Below are 20,178 nucleotides of genomic sequence, written 5' to 3' on the forward strand. Positions count from 1 at the left end.
CAAGTCTGACTTACTTTATTAAAAAAATAAATAACAATTTTGGACAAAAACTATAATTATAAGTATAAAAATTATAATTTTTCATTCGGTTGGAGTTTTACCAATTTTTCTGATGCGTTCCATATCTTATTACAAAGTACTTCGTCATGAGATCCCCGAGGTTTAATACTTGTCACACCAATAAACTCTCCAGTAACATTTTTAAATTCTTCTGAAACTACTACATTCACTGCAGTTTGACTAGCGTCTCTTGGACTCTAAAATAATTCAAAAGTATTTTATAGTAAGCAGATTTTATCTATTAATAATACTGTTGTTAACATTACAAGATATATTATAGCGTCTGATTTATTCCTAAAATTTGCAAACGCCCTCTAAAGGAACCAAACTTATATATTAGCATAATTTCATGTTTTCTAAAGAGTATGGAAACAGTACTAAAGATAATATTTAAAAAATATAATATAATTAACGTTGAAATAAAAGTGAGTGTAGGCCACTGGATCTTCATACGTCTTTCCTCACTTCATCGCCTTCAAACGATGAAATCACTCTCCCAAACTGTGGAATTATCACATAGGGCATATACTCCAGGGTAATAAACTAGAAATAGACCATGTGCCGGACACTCAAAGATCCAGGTAGCTGACTACTTTTTTAGTTATTGTATTGTCCAAGTAAAAAATACTGTAGAATAGCTTTAAGCCGGTGAAATATGATATTCTTCAAATATAGATGTTAGGTCAAACGTTTAAGAAGCGGCCCTTTGAAAGCATCTGTGTTTTTACGGCCAGACCTCCCGCATATCTATTCACAAGTTTCGTGCAAAACATTAGTTTTAGTTCGGTAGCCTAGCAGTGTATTAGTACTGGAGTGTACGTGTGTTAAGTGATACGAGTGTTTTGTTTGCTGTAATTATTTTGAATATTGGTTTAGTATTTCGTTTGGAGAGTGTCAAGTCAATGTTGATTATTGTAATTTAATTAATGTGAATAGTGATGTGGCGCCCGTGGGATAATGTAAATATCGCGTGCGATAACGCTGATATTGTAGAAATTGCCAGTGCTAGTGTGAATGTAATTATTAAAAAAAAGAGCTCGTAAAGAAGATTCGAATGCATTTAAATGCAGAAACACAGCAAGTATGTTTGAATGTATACAAAAATCTACGTACAAAATTCGGCTTCGATGAAACACTATTGGCACAAGCCACCTCTGATTTAACAGAAATTCCACTTTCTACTGTATATAAAATAGTTAAAATGAACCCTATCATCGCAAGAAACGATGTGACTACAAATTTTCAAGACCTTTAAATCCTTCACTTGTAAAACTATTGAAAACCACAATATACGACTGCTACAAAAGCAATGAAATACCTACAATAGAAATAATAAAAAAGAAATTGGAAACAACCGGTCGAAATATGAACTGCTGTGAGAAAACTCTTCAAAATTGGATATAAAAATGGGCTTTAAGTTCAAAAAAAAATAAATAAACGTCAAGCAATTATGGAAAGCCAAAGAATAGTCAACAGACGTAATATGTACCTAGAAGAAATTACTAAATATAGGCAAGAAAATAGGAGAATTTATTATTTAGATGAAACTTGGTATGATACCCACGATACAGTAAAGAAAGGATGGACAGATGGTTCAAGCATGTGCAGTGTACACAGGGTACACTAACCACACGCGAAGAATGTTTTCCCCGTTAGCTTTCGCTTTATAAAAAATCGCACTTGCAAATGTCTGATTTTTTATCCAGTTCTGTAACACATTCACTAATTTTATCAATATCTTGATTCGGCCGATTATTTATAACATATTGTTGAAATTCCAGATTTAAATGTTTTGGCCAATCTCCTAAATTGCTTGGAAAAGAGTTATTGACATTGTCGTTTTCTATAGGAGATGTACCTACTTGTGACAGGTGAAGTCGCTTGGAAATCAACAGTGGGAGTCATCATTTATCATTATCGTATCATTTCATAGTTCGTAAAATAAAAAAAATTTGAAAATATATTTTGTTATTGTAATCAAAAATGTTTTTGGTGATATTTACGGGCCCCATTAAAATGCGGGCCCGAGGCAGGTGCCTCACGAGCCTAGTGGTAAAATAGGCCCTGCGCTGCAGTCTGTGATTTGCGGTCTGCAGTCTGCAGTTTGCAGTCACTTTCGGAATAACACCTTTATGATGATTGTGTAAGAAAATTGAAAACGTTCTGTTGTGATGTAGTCCTTAAAGGGATTTTAATAAAAGTTTTTATACATGTTACAAAAGATTTTTCAATACAATTTTTGTGATTGATGGTATACAGCCAGCTACATAAAAAATTCTTTTTTTTCCTTGTGGATTTCATTTACTCACGATTTTTGCTCCAAATTTTAAAGAACCACTTGAATTTACATGAAATTCACTCCTTCTCGGGGGTGAAAAATATACTTTCAAAATAAGTCCGGAAATGGATAAACTGACTAATTCTAAGCAACTTTTGTTCTATAGCGTTTTTCACTAAGTCAATACTTTTTGAGTTATTTGCGAGTAAATATGTTCATTTTTTAACAAAAAATTCATGTTTTTGGACGGTTTTTCGCAAATAACTCAAAAAACAAATATTTTATAACAATTCCAAAAGGAATTTTTTGAAACTTTTGGAATTGTTATTTGGTCCAACAGAACAAATTACCACAGATAAGACAAAATAGGATAGATATATCGATAGATTATCATCATCAACAACACACAGCCAAATTTGTCCACTGTCGGACATAGGCCACCTCAAGATGTCTTCACCCTTCTCTGTCCTGTGCAGCTGCACTCCAGTTTATCGCTATTCTTTTAATGTCGTCCGTCCATCTGGTAGGTGGTCTTCCACAACTTCGCTTGTCTACCCTTGTCCGCCACTCTAAAATCTTCTTTGTCTCTCAAAGTTAGACAAAGCATGTATCTTTCCATTTTTCGTTGTGCTACTGGTAATTTTCTTATTGATGCTATAGTCAATGTCAGTGTTTCAGCTCCATAAGTGAGCATCGGAAGTACGCATTGATTAAATTCTGTTCTTTCTAGCTTTATTGGGATGTTTTCCTTGAAGGGTAGACATATAGGTATGGTAAAAAATACCATAGATAAGTAGATAAAGATGTAACAAGGGCGCCGGCACCTTTTTTTAAATAAAAGGAGAAAGATCCGAAACCTCAGATCTCGAAGAAAGATATGAGAGAAATCATTAACGATAACGTGTGTTAACTTACTTATTAAGTAAAAAGCTCAATTTTTTGGGTCAAAAAAATGGTTAAATGATCGGGCCAAGAAATCCAAGTAGATATTGTTATATACATATAGAACTAGCTTCACTTACATTTTTAGGTAAATTTAATATTGTCAGGCAAAGGTACTCTCAGTTTACAAAACTGACGACTTTTAAACAGCTGTATCTTCGAATATATGTACTATTAGTCCAGAACCTACCTGTTTCCTGCCTAGAGTTCGCGTCCCTTTTTAATTATTAACAATTTAGTGCAAAAATCGTGATATTTTTCGATTTTCTGAAGTTATACTTCTTTACCGGCGATATGGGGGTGAATTTTTATATGTTAAAACCTATGATCCCGGCGCATGCGCATTATAACTTTGTTCTGATTGGATGTTCAAATGACATGTCAAAAATTATTCAATATGGCGGCTGTGGCACAGCTGTAGTTAGATTATTTATGGTTGTTGCGTTTTAAAATTTGTGTGAAAAGAAACAACAAACAAAAGTTAATTAATAGTTATACTGCCTTTTTAAATAGTTTTCATATATCTACCTATATTTTTGGACTTTTGGACTATTTTGGACAAGGAAAACTCATTCTAATTTGGTAAGTAGTTTTTATTATAATCATATTGTAATTATACATTTGGATTAGGTTGAAATACAGTAGAGCGTCGATTATCCGAACTAATTGGGGGACATAGGTGTTCGGAAAACCGATTTGTTCGGATAATCGAACTACAATATATTGATACGTATTTATAGTCATACATATTTATCCACAAGTGAATAAAAGCCATATTTATATACCTACATATTTATTTATATCTTGATAATGACAACTAGCAACTAAACAAAAAAGTGCAGCCTTTGCAACAACATAATTATTTTTGGATACAATATTGAAGAAAATTGAAGATATTTTAAGTGTCAATTACTAACGCTTGCTCGGTATTCGAGTGCGGGACGTGGGAGTCGATTGTTCGAATAAGCGGTCGTTCAGTTGATCGACGTTCGGATAATCGACGCTCTACTGTACATTTATTTTCTCAAGAATGGGGATTTTAGAGAGAAATCCCAAATTAGGTCCGATTTTTATTTTTAAATTATGATTTTTTGGCGTAGATTTATTTATCTAGTAGGTATGTAATGCTTTGATTTACATACTTAATTTGATTACCAACAAAAGTTCTACCAATATTCATCTAATATATTGTTTTCTTACTGTTTTGTTATATTTTTATATTTTCTTCCACAAAATTTAAACTACATAATTTAATTATATTCAAAACAACTGTCAAACAGTAAAACGTTCAGTTACCCTATTTTTCCACATGACAAATAATGTGGAATTGGACGAGTGAGTCTAGGCTTCGATTACGAATCAAAGCGCCACGAAACTCACGGGTTCGATTCCCGATGCAAGTTTTTATTTTTTTTTTTATTTTTTTAGGCATTTTATGATTGTAAGTATATTTGTTATATAATTTTTTTTCAGAAAATGCGTATTTAAAATTTTTTGTGGCATTTTTCAATGTGTTTGTGTGCGTTTTATTCTTTTATTTTTTTTAATTTTTGGTATTGTCTTAAAAATCACATAATATGTAGTAGAAGTATAACTTCTTACGTGCGTACAAAGTACACACACATTCTTTTTGCACTCCATTAAAAAACTAAATAGTTGAAATAAATTTACAAAATTCAGTTTTTTAGAACATTGAAAACCCTTTAACATACCGAATTTTGAAAGTTAAAATGTTAATTTGTTGCTACGCAAACTGCAAAATAAGTGAAAATCGTTATTTGTTAATAACTTCTACTAAAACTACCTTAGAACATTAGTGTTTCACTTAAAGTTGGGTATTGGCGTACTTAACGAATATTCAAAATTTGAGACCGGTCCATTAATTAGTTTAAGAGTTATTCTATTTGTTTATACCAGAGACCTTTATTTTGCAATAAGACAATACAGAAAATAATGAAGATAGGGCAATTTTAAGTATGCCAAATGAAAGTAGAAGACAAAATCTATTAAAAATGATGAAAAAATAATTAATATAGGCAAAAATCATAATGCCAAATTTTTAATATTTTGTAGTTCATAAATATTTAGAATAACTTTAAAAAGGTTGTGCGTAGAAACAATCTTTTTATATATTCGAAAAGATAGTATTTTAATACGAATTTTCAAATAAAAAAATTTAGCCTGGGTTCATTTGGGACAAAGTTAGCCATATGTTTTTTTTTTTAATTCACAGCTAATTTGTTTATAATAATTAAGAAATCTCATTAATGCCATTTTTCAGAATGGGATTTGTATTTTAAAAAAAATTCACAAACATTGTACTTCCACAGCACCCTCTACAATTTTTCAAAAATGTAGTTCAAACGATTACTAGAGGAACCTACCAATCCACCGAGTTAGAATACCGAAAGTAATTTCAAACGAATATAATTTTCCGTATCTCCGGATCAACTCAATGGATTTTGATCTTTCATTTTTTAATTTGTATGTAATTTCTACGTACATTACAAATATGCAATTTTTATTAATTAATAATCAGTCTAATTTGTTTAAACAAATCTTGAAAAAATATTTTTTTTACAAAAATCTATTTTTTTAATATTTAAGAGGCACATCTGCACAAATTAGGAATAATTAATTCATCAGTCTGTTTTTGTGATAATGTTTCGATTAGAGATTTAAACCATATTTTCTTGGAATGCAAAATTAACGAGAGATATATAAGTCAATTATATTACAATTTACGACAAACACAAGTTCATTTTCCAATTAGTATAGAATATCTACTAAGTTGTCATAAAATGGAAATATTTAAATTACTCATAAACTACTTGAAAGAAACAAATATAGTTATTTAAGTAAAATAGGTATAAATATAACAAAACTAATAAATTGAGGTAAAAATAAAATAAAAATCTGTGGCTAACGGACTCGCATCCAAGCCATTTTTTCACACACACACACACACACACACACATATTTTTTTAATCATAGCATCATTAATTATCATAGAGAAACTTAAAGTACACATTAATAAATAAATGACTTTTATTAGATAATTATTTATTGAAGACAATTTATTTATTAAAGTATACCTTACCTTTTTCTATGATTAATAACGACAGTAGATATGATTAAAATCATGGATTTTTGTGAAAAAATTGTTTAAGCAAATTAGATTGTTTATTAATAAATAAATGTCTGTACAAATTGCATATTTGTAATGTACAGAAAAATTACATACATATTAAAAAAAGAACGATCAAAATATATTCAGTAGATTCCGAGATATAGAAAATGATATTAGTTTTAAGTTGCCTTTTTTAGTTTTTGAACTCGTGCATTTGTCGGCTCCCAGCTCCCCCTTCACTTACCACGACTAGTCACCAATTAAACTACATTTTTAAAAATTTGTGTAAAATACCAGCTTTTCTAATATGTAAAATGATTTTTTCTACGGACAATACTTTTAAAGGTATTCTAAATGTTTTTAAACTACAAAATTTCATTTTGGCATTAGGATTTTTGACTATATTAGATATTGTTTTTACCTTTTTTAGTAGGTTTTGATAGCATCAGTTTTCTACTTTCATTTGGCATACGCAGAATTGCCCTACCTTCATTATTTTCTGTCTTATGTTATTGAAAAACAAAGATCTCTGGGATAAACAATTAGACTAACTCTTAAACAAATTAATGGGTCGGTCTCAAATTTTTAAGGTTTGTTAAGTACCCCAATACCCAACTTTGGATGAAACACTAAAGTTTTAAGGTAGTTTTAGTAAAAGTTATTAACAAATAACCATTTTCACTTATTTTGCAGTTTGCGTAGCAACAAATTAACTTTTTAAATTTCAAAAATCGGCATTTTGAAGGTTTTTTAATGTTCTAAAAAATTAAATTTTGTAATTTTATGTCAACTATTTAGTTTTTGAATGGGGTGCAAAAAATCGAAAAAATCACGATTTTTGTACTAAATTGTTAATAATTAAAAAACGGACGCGAACTCTAGGCAGGAAACAGGTAGGTTTTCTTCCTATAGTTCTACAATAACTAAAAAAGTAGTCAGCTATTCTGTTCAAGCAATCTATATAGTGTAATAGGTAAGATTTGTAGCTTTCTTTGGGTTGTTCTTCTTTAATATTAGGCCGGCAGCTGGTGTTTTCTGGTAATTAAATATGTAGTTAAAAATATTTATTTATACTTAGGTAAATACCGTTAAAGCAGGACATAATATTGTATGTGTTAAAATTAATTTTATCAATTTTTTAATAACATTTAACCTCACAGGGACCTCCCTCTTACCGCATGCTTGCATTAATAACTGATGTAGAATAGCTTTTATAATTAATCTTGTTATTGTTAGAATTACTGATACTAAAAGAACTTTATAAAAACACAGTTAGATCTAAAATTACTTTAGGTATACAGTTCAAAACTTTTAAAATTCAGCACAAAATGCAAGCATGTCCCCGCTCTTTTTTTATTAAAAATACAAAATCTAAAAATATTTTTTTAACCGAGTCTTTTGATTAGTACACTTATGCTTGGAAAATGAATTGCACAACACAACAATTAAAATACTGATACACTTAACTCATTTTCTCCTTCTTCCGTATTTTCTTCGTCACTATCATCGCCCAATTCAATAATAAATTTATTTCCACCATTAATGTGGAAGTGCCCAATCTTCTTATAATATTCTTCCACTTTGATCACTTTGGCGATTCTTTTCTGCCAGTCTACTTTGGTAATATTGGCTACTTCTTTTTTAATTATCTCAATTACCTTTTTGTCAAATTTAGGAAATTTATTTGAACGCCTTATACTTGGTTTTAATTGTCCCCAAATTAGCTCAATAGGATTGAAAACACAAAAGTAGGGGGGAAGTCTCAATATAGTGTGTCCATGCTTTTCGGCAATACTCTCTAGAGCGTATAATTTTCTAAATTGCTTCTTGTGTAGAACTTCAATAAGTTGTTTTTTGTGTAGAAATCTTCGAAATACAAATAATTTTCCATTAAAAAATTTTGCAGGTCAGCTTTCTTTGAAGATGTATTTGGTATTTTAGTGAGCTGTCGGGAATGATAGTTCGTTGTCAAGCACTATTACGCTGTTTTTCTCCAAGTTTGGGATCAGCGAGTTTTCAAACCAATCTTCAAAAATGTCAGCTTCCATATTCTTGTGGTAGTCAACGTTACAATCTTCCATTTTCTTCCCACATAATTTTAAAGCATTCGGAACCCATCCCTCACTTCCTCCGCAATGTACAATAATTAGTCGCGAGCCTTTATTTGCAGGCATTTCTGGTATGCACATACAGTCCTTAATGTAGCCGTGTTTATTGTTACGTTTGTAAACTGATTTCCATGAAAATTATTGTTCTTCTAACTTTCGATGGGTATAATGACTGGAAAAATATCAATAGAATAGTTACTCCACATGAGCGATCTCCTGAGCACATTTCATCAATTGGTACGTTAGTCAAGAAAAGTAGTACAGCAGGACAAATTGTAACATTAATGGAAAAAAGTTATTTAGGAGGAAATGAACTTTGGAGAAACGTTCTTCAACGAATAATAGCAACCATCAAATTTTAGTCCAAGAACGGTCTATCCTTTTATGGTTCAACAACCAAATTATTTACAAAAGTAAATGAAATATTACATATATACAGTGTGTCGCATCAGCCCTATGTTTTGGCTATCAAAATAAATACAGATTTGAAGTTTTTCACAGTCATATAGGTTGATGGTTCACATTTTTTAAGATACCCAGCTAAAATTTAAATTTTAACCGCAGCAAACAGGGTAAATTTTTGATATTTTGCTTCGCGTTAGAGATATCAGAAAGCGTTATTTGAGAAAGTACTTTCAAATCTTATTCTAACCCCACATACCAAATTTCATGACAAAATTAGCACTTTTAGTTTTTTCATTATTTGACCATAAAACTTAAAATTTTCTGGCTCGAGATGCATCTTCTCATGCATCAATTTTAGGGTCCTGACTACAAATACTGAAAAAACTAAAAGTGCGAATTTTGTCATGCAATTTGGTATGTGGGGCTATAATAAGATTTGGAAGTACTTTTTCAAATAACTTTTGCCGATACGATACCTCTACTGCAAAGCAAATAGGAAATTTACCCTGTTTGTGTAGCGTGTGATTTATTAGGCCGCGATTAAAATTTAAATTTCAATTGAGTGTCTTAAAAAATGTGATTCTTCAACCTGTATGACTGCAAAACTTCAACTCTGTATTTATTTTGATAGCGGAAATATAGAGCTGTCGTCATCTTAAATGCGACACACTGTATATAAACAATGTTTTAATTGTTTAAATATAAATTTTATTTATTGTTAATAAAAATCTAAATTTCTGGTGCAAATATATTTCTGTTAAATAATTAATTCATTTAAAAAAGTTATTATTACTACCTATTAAATCATATTTAGGGGACCGAAAATTGTGCAGTGCCTCGGGCTGATTTGAAGTTCAATAGGCTCTGCTGCAGCGACAGTGTCGTCTGCGGTCAGACCAATTCCGAACAGAACTGCATCTAAGAGCGACAACAGCATTGCGCAATGCGAAGTCATAATACAGTGGACTCTCTCTATAACGAACACGGATATTACGAGGTTTCGCTTATAACGAGGTACATTAAGTGTCCCATGAAATTTCTATTGAACTATAACCCTCTATAACGAGGCATATTTGGTTATAATACGAGGAAAAATGAAATCCGAAGAATATATTTCTTTACCTGTTTTTAGCGCAGTCGCTATAAATAAATACTCCAACCCAACTGCCTGGTTATAGACATGTCCATCTGTGTTATTATCGAGGCCAGCTGTAATAAACTTCGCCGCCTGTGCCTGTAATAAGCTTCTTTCTATTTATTGACCGATATTGAATATTTTAGGAAATTTACAATTTACGATCTCATTGTTAAGGTCGACCATCGACACCTAATAAACTACGTAAGAGGTATCAAAATATTTCAATAATATTGTTGTCTGATATAACGAGATCCGCTTGAGGTAATTAGTCCGTCATTTCAGTTCTCGTTATAGAGGAAGTCCACTGTAGTACAGTAGTAAAAGGCGACTGACATACTAAACGACAATGAGTTAATTTTTTACAGAGCCGGATTTAAGGAAGTGGGGGCCCCTGGGCAGAATTGGTGTGGGGCCCTACCCCCTACGCATTAAAAAAATTGTTGTTGTAACTATGGTATACAACCAACTACAGGGTTTTTCCTTTTATAAATAAAAAAAAAATGTTGATCTAATTAGGTACTTTTATAAATATATTTTTAAATAATAAAAAATATTAAGAGCTGTATCTTGTTACAGTAAAATATTAAAAATAAACACAATAAAATGTATGGTTAAAGTTCGGGTAATTTTTGAGATTTTTTAATTGAAAATTCCTTGATTATATGGGGCATGTCTAGTTGCTTTAAGAAGACATCGTGTTCCATGGTCATTATAGGAAGATGATTCAAACGCTCTTGTCGCATCATAGACCGAAGTCGATTTTTAATTAACTTAAATTTTGAGAATGATCTCTCTCCACTCAGTTAGTTATCATCAGAAATAAATATATAAACGAAGTGTCATCTCAACGTTTGGAACCGCATCATTCACATTCTTCTCTTTTAACAGTCGGTACATTTGAAATTCTTAACTTATATTTGATGAGCCGATTTCCTCTTTAAATGAATTGAAAAATTGTACATATTGTACCCGTCGACCACTAGATTTTCATCTTAATCATTGCTATAAGGTAAGCTTCAGTGAGTGAGCAGTGGAGTCAGTCGAATATTCTTAAAAGAAGTATAAATTCTTTAAGTGATTTAAGTGCCGCCACTACTGAATTAAGGTCAATAATTGGATCTTGGGGAATACGAATTGTGCTGTTTGTCATATCTAAGATTTCATTCCAAAATATTGCGAATATTCCTGTTTTCAGTAAACACATTCGATTATACAAACCATTTGCATCGCTACGAGTTTTAAATTGTTGCTCATCGTGTTCTGAAATTTTGGGTATTGCTCCTTTAATCTGACTATAACCTTTAACTAGTGCTTTTGCGGTATCATTTCTAGATGATCATCGGGCAGTATTATTTACTCTTTTAGGAAAAGTAATATTTTTGCAACGGTCGGCGTTGCTTTCTCTTAAAGGCGCAGTTTTTAAACATCCGATTAACAAGTTATATCTCTATGTAGAGGAAGTGAAAAATACATATAGTTCATATAGTTCTTCTAAAGGCGCATTTAAATCAAAGCGAACACGAACGAACGAACGAATTCGTTCGTTAACTTTATTGTATTTGTACAGCGAATCGAGCACGACCGAACGAATTCGTTCGCATTCGCACATGTTCCAACCGATGTCGGTAAGTGAGCGAATCATCCAAGGAAATCGTTGTTCAATGTGGATAGTGGATAGACGGTAGCGAACGAATTCGTTTAGAAGTACTGATTTAATTTATTTACAAACATTAGTTTGAGATGGTTGTTTATTGTGTAGTTGTGAAAACATAATTTTGCAATATGGAATATGCCTATGCCCACATAACAATGATGTTCGCATCATGTTCTAAGCATATCCTACCAACATTCGTCGAAGTATATCCTTTTTAGTATATGCGTAATACAAGCATAGCATGTACCATAAAAAACATTCCAAATTTCATGTTCTTTGCATGTGCCTCAAAGAATATTCTTGCACCGAATATACTGAGCACATTCGGGTACGTAGTATATCTCGGAATGTTCGTAAAAGTTTATTCTTAGAATATACCTTAATCGAATATTATTAGTATATGCGTAAGTATATGCAAAAGTATATACTTAACACATACCTACTTGTATATACTTTTAAAATATCTAAAAAATAATATACTGTATGTACGTAATACCTATAGGAAGAAGAATAATGTGAGCCTATAGATTATCAACTTCGCGTTAAGAATAATTAATAAAATTTATGTATTTTAGTAGGTACTACTGAACTATCTAATTAATTTTTTTAAACCGTTTTAATTGTATGGTAAAAAGTTTAAAACTTAATTCTATTGTGAAGAAAAATGAAAAATTCTCGTTTCGTTTTCAGTTGAAATGAATATACCATTTTGATTTGAGTTTATACCATAAGTAAAATAATTTTCGGGAATCCGGAAACGGCCATTCATTCATTGTCATTCTGACCCTTGCATTGCATTTTATACCTGCACAAGGGAAGGGGGTAGGTAACAAAAGAGCAAAATATGAAAATAGTTTCCAGTACAGTTATGCATTTATGTCTACGCTGTTAGGTAGGACCAAGTATTTCTAGCTACAAGGACTAAAACATTTTTAAGAACATAAAAAGCAGTTTGAAAATAATAAATTCATATTGGTACTTCAATATTTCCTAAATACCTAGTAAGTAAAAGTATGTATAATGTATATAGATACCTATAAATTTTAGTAATTTACATACATATTATAATATATTTGGCTATTATATAATTATATAAGCAGCATTTTTATTTTGATGTGCACATAATAACTAAATATATTACTTATATTTTATATATAGGCTACTTACCCATATAATATTTATTATACATAGGTACTTATATAACTAACTAAAGTTTATATATTTTATACTTACTTTTTACGTAATATTGTAGAATGTAATAACTACATTCTCATATGCAATTAGAATATGTAAATATAATATATTAGTAGAACCAAATAATACTAACACACCCTGTGGGTGTGTTAGTATTCTTTGGTAGAACCTATAGGATGAGATTGGGTGATGTTGAAAACATACTTCTGAGAAATACAGCACATCCTTGGAATATTCTTGGAATATGTGCGATAGTACATTCTAAGTATATAACTAGAAGGTATATAGCACTTACTTGGAATATTCTTCCCATATACTAAAATATGTGCGATAGTACATTCTAAGTATATAAATAGAAGGTTTATAGCACCTCCTTAGAATCTTCTAAAAAGTATGTTCTTGGTATATACTGAAAAGAAGTGCGGTAGTACATTCTAAGTATATACATAGAACGTTTAAGTACTGTAATGTAGTATATACTCAGTATATGCTCTGCACATTCGCAATGGTAATTACGCATATTCTAAGTATATACTTTTTCTGAAAAGTATGTTCTATGAATCTACTAAGAACATGAAATTGTTATGTGGGTGAAACCTAAAATCGAAGCTATATAAAATAATAAACAGAAAAACTGATGCTTGTTTTAACATTTCTATAGGAATGGGTTGTGATGTCTCTGAACTAAAAAAATGAATTAGCTTCTGGCATCATTTAGACGAGAAATACAAAAAGAGGGTTCGAAGTGGTTTGCTTTTAAAAGCCTAATGTTTTTATTGGATAAATTTCAACCCAGAAGCACTAATGAGGTAACCAAATCAAATTAATTGCTAAAATTAATTAAAAGCAAATTTATTTTGATACACCAATTTTACAATTTATTATTTGAACATAATATCGAGCCCTTTCAGGAAAAACATCGTAACCAGCAAAAGTGGAATTTTACAGGAGGAGGTTTTTTTAATTAATATTCGTACAAATCAATATTAAAAGTAAAATATTTTATATTATATTATTTGGTAGTGTGCTTTACAAATGATAACAGTAATTATGTTGTATGTTTGTTTTTTGTAATAGTACTGGTACTTACGATGTTTTGTTTTTCAAATTTTTCGTTTAAGTGTCACTTACGATTTTTGTCGAGATAGTTATGATGTTTCTTGTGTTTAAATTTAAAGCATTCAACTTACCTAAGATTTATGTTAATTGTGTTTTATTTGCTGAGAATCAATGATAAACATTAAAATTATTAAAAGATACATTTATTAAAAAAAGTTATAATCAAAAATCAACGTCACTTGTATCCTCGTTATCTGTTTCCATCAAGCAGTCTGTAATATCACCACTGTGAGGTAATAAAAGGAAGTCATCTTGAAACTCTACTGGGATAACACCCTTATCACAGAGTTTTTTAAGATCTAAGTACTTAGCTGACGAAATTTTGAGTCGGTTATTGTAAAGCTGTTGGGGAGCAGTATTGTTACTATTACGATTACGGCGTGTTCTTAAAGTTTCTTGCAAATTTATAGTTTTCAGTTCACTATTATCGAAGAATCCATACTTTAAAATGAAGCTTTGTGGGTTATCTTTATTAAACATGGCTATGCGAAGTTTACTAATGTTGATCTTGAATTTGTTTGGTATTAATGTTTCAGCGAAATCTTTCCAATTTAAAAAATTAGAAAATTCAGTGACTCAGTAACATAGTTAAAAGGATTCGTTCTTGAATTCCGTATAATCGTTGGCCATTCTTTTGGAGACCACACAGTTTTGCGACGGCTGAAAAGTTCAATGCTACTATGCACGGAGTCTACGGGCATCATTGTATGACCTGGTAAAAGAAATGTTATTTTTATATTTTTTATAAATTCACTTCTTTCGATAAAATAGGACAGCATAGCCAGCATTGGTTTGTTACGATTCTGTCCGGAACAGCTGTCGCAATATAAATAAATTGTTTCATGTGTGGCCTCGAGATCTTTCTTTTTTAAGTACATGTAAACTATTGTACAAATTTCATTGCAGCCTCTTTTTGCATCTGATTCGCCCCACAAGTAACAATAAACATTTGCAGAACCGCTCTCGTAAAATGTTTCATTATAGAATGCGTATTTTCTACAATAAAATAAATTTACACTTTCTCCATGAGGAGTATTTAGCACCTTCTCCAGATCAAAGCTGACACATAGCACAGATCCTTCCTTTGAAAGATTCTGGTCTTTCAAAAAAATTTCAAGGCACCTTTCTTTATCTTTAATGTGCTGATTGAAAGATTCCGTCTTCTTTTCTTCCTCTTGTTTAATGCTAGGTAGATATTTTATCTTCTCACAAACATTACACTTGTCTTTCTTTGGTAGATGGAAACCAATATGAAAATCTGACCGAAATATTTTCCGAAACTTACTAAGTGAGGCAATTTCAGTTAGTCTTTCGCTGTCAACAAGATATTTTTTGTATAGTCGATATAAGTTTGTAACGTTCTCAAACTCCGCTGGAAGATATAATTTATTACTTTTGTTCCTACAATAATGCGAAGGAACAGCCGGTAGTTGTTTAATGTATTCCTTTACCAAAGAGACTTGACTGGAGAGGAATTAGTTAGGTAGAATTAAACGTCACAACAAATATCTTTCTATCAAACAAACACTAAACATATCAAAATAGCATGTATCAAAATATACAGTCACTGCCCACGCTAAATAGTCACTAGCTTGATGAAGTTTCACTTTTTTATTTGCGTACATTTTAGCGTGTACCTAGACACAACGTGTTTGGAAAACTTTTTTTGACGTTTTGACGTCACGACTATCACGGTCCATTGTCTAATAGATAATCTTTTACCTGATAACGTTTAAGGTGGTGTAGGATTGTTGACCTATTAAATTAGTTGTCACATCCCGACTCGACTGGGTTTTAGCCAAAACATCGTAACCATGCAAAAGTAACCTAACGATTTTTTAAATGCACGGTTACGATGTTTTGCCTTTCACTGGTACGGACTTGTGTTGGTAACGATAAAATGCATTATTATTTTTAAATTCAAAACCGTGTTCGTGAGACTTACGATGTTTTGGTCAACGAAAAAGCTTGTTGTTACGATCACTTTCGATGAAAAATTAAAAATTCGAAAAATTGTTGGTTACGATGTTTTTCCTGAAAGGGCTCGATATAGTCATAATATCAAGAGCAAGTAACTTTTTTGAGGAAGAATTTTAAGAAAGCTGGTTCTTTATTATGTTATTTTGTATAATACCTGCTACCTGCTATTTTTGTAAGCTATTATTGTATTAAAATTTACCCAGCAAGAAACACGAAAATAAACTTAAACACAATGTGTGACTGGCACTGGCCCATCTTAAAAACATCTGCGGGTAATATGCACTCCGGATCATCAACGAATGCGAACGTTCGCTTCAATGTAAATGGCCCTACTTTGTAGTGAACGAATGACCAAGCGAACACCTACGAATTTGTTCCTTCGTTCGTTCGTTCGTGTTCGCTTTGATTTAAATGCGCCTTAAGAAATCAAAGGATACAGTGACAGCAGGACAACCCTCAGCTGCAGCTTTTGCAACAAAATTTAGAGAATGGATGGCACACGGAATATACGCGTTGTCGTAGGAGTGTCCCCTGCAGTTTTTCAAATCGGTATCATGTTCTTGCAAGAATGTTATTATAGGATTAAATATATCTATCTTCAGCTTTATGGCCGTGATTTGACAAAAATATGAGAAACCTTTTAACAGCAGTGAAACCTTCCATGTACCGAAATATCATAGTTAATCTATTCACAAAAATTATTATGTGTGAATAATGTGCTGATTTTTTTACGTTTGGGCTTTGTGGGGGCCCCTGAAATGTGGGGGCCCCGGGCAGCTGCCCAGCCTGCCCTCCCTTAAATCCGGCCCTGATTTTATATCTTTTGATGGAAGAAGATCACAATGATTTTTTGATTTTGCATTATAAAAAAAATAAAGTCAATTAGGGCTCTATTTCAAAATAGACAATTTAAAGGAAATTATTCAATACTCGTTAAAAATCATCTAATGGCCAATGAAGTTGTGAAAAACTCATTTGTAAACAGCAAAAATACGTGCTGTCGCTTTGCGGTCGGCGACACTACTGGTTCATTGGTTCTGGTGCAGTACTGCGGTTTGCGGTGGCGACGTTCTGGGTGAAGGTACGATTCCGAAAGTGGTTGCAGACCGCAAACCGCAGACTGCAGCGACAGTGTCGTCTGCGGTCAGACCAATTCCGAGCAGAACTGCACTGAATCTATATAATAGCGACAACAGCATTGCACGATGGGAATTTATATAATACTTAGTATAATATTAAAAGTCATATAAGTCATAAGTAGGATGTCAGACGCAATGAACAATTATGAATTAATGTTATATCTTTTGATGGAAGAAGAAGATGACGACGATCTTTTACTTTTGCATTATAAAAGAAAAAGGAAGTCAACTAGGTCTCTATTAAAAAATAGACAATTTAAAGAAAGCTTGCGTCGTAAATAACTGAATATTTTGCTACAAAATTAATTAATTGCTCTTCTTCTTCATTTGAAATACTCATTTTGAAAAGAAATTCAATTCTTTTCACTTTTCAGTCAATTTGGAAACAGCAAAAATACGTGTTGTCGCTCTGCGGTCGGCGACACTACTGGTTCTGGTGCAGTACTGCGGTCTGCTGTGGGCGACGTTCTGCGTGCGGCGGCGACAGTGCCGCTCTACTCGACATACAGCTCATAAGAAACCATATGAACTAGTAGGTCTGTCGCTGCGGTTTGCAGTTTGCAGTTTGCGGTCTTGTTCGGAATCGTCCCTTGATTCGGCGACAGTGCCGCTCTACTCGACATATAGCTCATAAGTAGAGAGCGGAATATATCCAACACAACATTACCAAAATATGCGCATATATATGCATTACTTTTACTACAAATATGCAGGTATTTTTTCTAAATTTGTCTAAATATGCAAATGCATATTAAAAATACTCAAAAATAAAACAATATATTAAGTCGTAAGATCTTCAGAAAAGTTACCTTCAAAAATACGTACAACTTTCCTCAAACAATCGAAGCCCTAATTTTTTTCTAAAACATTTTTAAATTTATTTCTAATTGTAATCCCTGTATTTCCGGAAATTTTTTGACAATGAGCAGAAAAAGTGTTAACAAGATTAACCGAATCACTTAATTGTAAATTCCTTTGTTCTAATGACTTTATTAGATCTGGTAAAAAACTAAAATTAACTTTTATGAACATAAGTTCTTTAGCAATTTGTACGTTACTTAAAGAACAAAGTACGTTACTTAAGCTGAAGAACAAAAGCGGAATTGTCTACAATTTGATGGATTTTTGTATTTTGATGCTTCTCTCTATGTCCGTCTTTATAGAAGTAAAAGCGAATTTGTCGAATAAAAACACTCTTTCCAGAAAAATTTCTTTTGTGGGACATGATGCTTTTGTTTGTCAGTTCCTCATTTAAAAAATGAAATGTGAAAATGAATGTAACTTACGATTTTGGAACAGGCCTTGCAAAATACTTTGTCTCCACTTAGCTTTAACTCGGGAAAACACTTTATCCAAGCACTTTTTTGAATGGTAGACATATTTAAATTTAATATGTACCAATCACTTCAAAAACACTAAATACGATACAACGTTTACTTTAAACAAATGTTGGCCGGAAACTGACAAAATTAATATTAGACCCTTAAAAGCAGGTAGGTACCTACGACTTGCTACGCTAATAAAATAATATTTTTCTGGGAACACCCATAATTGTTAAATTCAGGTAGTAATGGGAAAGTCCAGATGAGCGATAGATAGATAAATAACGAGCTCGTTCATATCGAAGTTATAAAATTCCAACTAAGAGAGGAACATTTTAAACTTTTATATAATTTATTTTTAAAATATGCAAAATAAATCGTGTTTAGCTTAAATATGCAATGTTGTGTTTGTTGTCTGAAAATATGCAATATATGCATCTATATGCACTTTGCATATATTCCGCTCTCTACTCATAAGAAACCATAATATTATGAACCAGTAGGTCTGTCGCTGCGATCTGCGGTCTGCGGTTTGCAGTTTGCGGTTTGCGGTCTTGTTCGGAATAGTACCTTAAGTGTTAAAAATAAATAGGTTGAATGTTACAATGTTTGAAATTGGTTGAATGTTTATTTTTAACACTGATGATGATTTTGTAAGAAAATCGAAAATGTTCTGTTGTGATGTAGCCCTTAAAGGGATTTTAATAAAAGTTTTTATACCTTTTACAAAGGATTTTTAAATCAAATTTTTGTGAGTCAATGGACTATCAATCTTATACCGTTTTACTTTCTATAAATATTAACACATGATCTCCTTACCTGTCCAGCTAAAAATACTATTACATCAAGAGCAAACATGAATACGACATCCAACATATTTGAAGTAGCATATTTTCGCGTTTCATTAAAAATATTTGTCTTAACTACTCCAGGATGGTAACTATTACACATGATGTTATGCTTCCTTAGTTTTTTCGCAAAAATATCTGAAGCTACAACCGTAAAAAATTTTGATGCAATATAGGTCGTAGCATTATTTGATATTATGATGTTATCGTCTGTTATGCTTTTGACACAATGCTCATGAAAAAACGATAAATTTGATGATGTGAAAAGAATTTTGGGTTCTTCAGATTTTTTCAACAAATCTACAAAAAAAATTCAAGTAAGTACTTACTATAATCGTAGAGTATAATAGTAGAGTTTTTGTTTTATACTACATATTTTGTTTTATTAAACTTTATTTTTTATCTTGTCACAACAACTTATCACTATAATCTGGGAATACAGTAAGCGAATGGGATTAGAGATTAATTCCAACAAGTCCAAATTCATTATCATCTCAAGAAACTTAAATGAACTTGAAAACTCCACACCATAACATTTAATACTAAGTCCAATGAAAGAGTGAGCTAATTTAAATACCTGGAAATAGTGATGAGCAAAACAAGAACAAGACCAAGACCAGGCTAGTCTTGGTCTTGGTCTTGTTCTTGCAAGCTTGGTCTTGGTCTTGGTCTTGCAGCTAAAAGGCATCTTGGTCTTGGTCTTGGTCTTGCACTAGCCGGTCTTGTTCTTGGTCTTGGCCTTGCTGCAAGAGTCTTGCTGGTCTTGCTTTTTTGGTAGTAATAATTTGAACCAAACAATTTCGAATAAAATGTACATTGAAATAAATAAAGATGTGATTTATGAAACTATATTTTTTGCTT

At 31.8% G+C, this 20,178-nt stretch overlaps 1 protein-coding gene across 1 annotated transcript in view; it reads right to left on the reverse strand.

Annotated features, from left to right (window-relative positions):
* The window catches only part of LOC114331312 (retinol dehydrogenase 13-like), a 39,451-nt gene continuing 19,273 nt past the window's right edge, over positions 1–20,178 (reverse strand). The window contains exons 3-4 of the mRNA XM_028280841.2: positions 19,289–19,617; positions 1–257 (exon numbers count right to left, since the gene is read on the reverse strand). Coding sequence (XP_028136642.2) covers positions 72–257; positions 19,289–19,617 — 515 coding nt within the window. The 3' untranslated portion in view covers positions 1–71. The remainder of the gene's footprint in view (positions 258–19,288; positions 19,618–20,178) is intronic.

This window comes from Diabrotica virgifera, chromosome 1 (assembly GCF_917563875.1).
Source record: "Diabrotica virgifera virgifera chromosome 1, PGI_DIABVI_V3a".
In the NCBI taxonomy this organism is placed as follows: domain Eukaryota; kingdom Metazoa; phylum Arthropoda; class Insecta; order Coleoptera; family Chrysomelidae; genus Diabrotica; species Diabrotica virgifera.